The sequence below is a fragment of the Triticum dicoccoides genome, chromosome 3B (assembly GCF_002162155.2).
Source record: "Triticum dicoccoides isolate Atlit2015 ecotype Zavitan chromosome 3B, WEW_v2.0, whole genome shotgun sequence".
Taxonomy (NCBI): Eukaryota; Viridiplantae; Streptophyta; class Magnoliopsida; order Poales; family Poaceae; genus Triticum; species Triticum dicoccoides.
In genome coordinates, this window is record NC_041385.1 from 656,172,763 (window position 1) to 656,174,280 (window position 1,518).

At 44.5% G+C, this 1,518-nt stretch overlaps 1 protein-coding gene across 1 annotated transcript in view; it reads right to left on the reverse strand.

Annotated features, from left to right (window-relative positions):
- The window catches only part of LOC119277652 (ABC transporter B family member 4-like), a 24,867-nt gene extending 23,554 nt beyond the window's left edge, over positions 1-1,313 (reverse strand). Inside the window, exon 1 of the mRNA XM_037558937.1 lies at positions 1,038-1,313. Within this exon, the coding sequence (XP_037414834.1) occupies positions 1,038-1,205 (168 nt within the window). The 5' untranslated portion in view covers positions 1,206-1,313. The remainder of the gene's footprint in view (positions 1-1,037) is intronic.
- Between the last annotated feature and the right edge of the window lie 205 nt (positions 1,314-1,518).

The window sequence follows — 1,518 nt, forward strand, 5'->3', positions numbered from 1 at the left end:
CTATGCACACTCTCTTTCTCTTTCATGACAAAATAACAAAAGGCTAACATACACCATTACTATTCTCTTGTATTGCTTCTTGTACCACACAACATCAATATACATCTATAAGTTTGCATGGATCTTTAAGAAGTCTTGACCGATAGATCTTTACCCGGTACATACTTTCGCGTTTAGATTTTGAAATTCCAAGGTGAGGGATGTTACTGCAGGTGTGGAGCCCGAATTTGAATATATAGCAAAGCAAAAAAGTCAATGGTCACAAAAGAATAGACTAGCCCACTCTCTTGTACGCAAGTCCTAAGATACCATTCATTGAAAAAGAACTAATAGTGCTCCTAAATGGCTGTAAATGGAGTATTATCTGCTTGCGAGCTAAGATGCTCCTTGATGAACAGTAAAATAAATAATAATAAAAGGTACCTTTTGTTAAACTTTGACAAATGTTTTGTGTGTTTGTAAAATTTATCAAGAACATTCATGAAAGTCGTGGCAAAAAAAAAATCGATGCTCCAGAAATGCTATTTTGAAAGTATTTCGGAGTGCTGATTTTTTCTACCACGACTCCGCGAATGTCATTTCGTGATGAAATTTGTCAAGCATACAAAACATTTGTCAAAATTTGGTAAAAAAAGTCCAGTTTTTTTATATTTTTGTTTATTTTTATTTTAATGTTCATTCCGAGCTCATTTGACAAATTAAAAAAATTCTGATGTTTTTTAACCAAACTTTCAGCGCGGGATCAGAATAGGACTTTCGCTCGTGATTGATGCTATTGTTACTTGTTTGTCTCCTGAGATCCCAACGTCTGGCCATACAAAATCTCAGAATTTGCGACTACCACCAAACCATGCATCAATACGCCATCTCATAACACTAGCGCATCTAACTGAAGTACTTACTTAGAACTCACAACTTTGAAGTTGTTGAATGGAATCAAACCTTCTCAGGACTTTCAATTCTCCTACGCCTCCTCGTTCGCTCGACGGTTGTCATATCATAAAAATACGGTGGCGCATACGCACGCACGCACGCACCTTGGTGACCCTGTGCAGGACGTCCCGCGACGAGGCGGCGGAGCCGAAGGCGTCGATGACGTCGCCGAAGATGAAGGTCATGAGCGGCTGCGCCATCCCGTTGGCCACCGCCGTGGCCGCGCCCACCGCCATGAGCGCCGCGTCCGTCCTGTCCGCGAAGGCGAACATCCGGTAGAGCGGCACGCGCGGCGCCGCGGGCCTCCTCTCATGTCCGTCAGCTCCGTCCTCTCCTCCGCCGTTGACGTCGTCCCTCTCCCCGCCTTGCTCCCTCCCCCTCCCTCCCATGGCTCCGATCGGCCTCTTAATTAGGTTCTCGCTATGGCTTTGAATTACCTTCTATATGTTCCGTGGATATATATCGCTTGCTAGCTGGTAGCTGTTGCTACTTGACATGTGCGGCCTCGCGAATAATAACACGATCGATCGCGGCAGCGCATAGAAAAAGAAGAACATGCGAGTCACAAGCTTGGGCAGCAAGGAA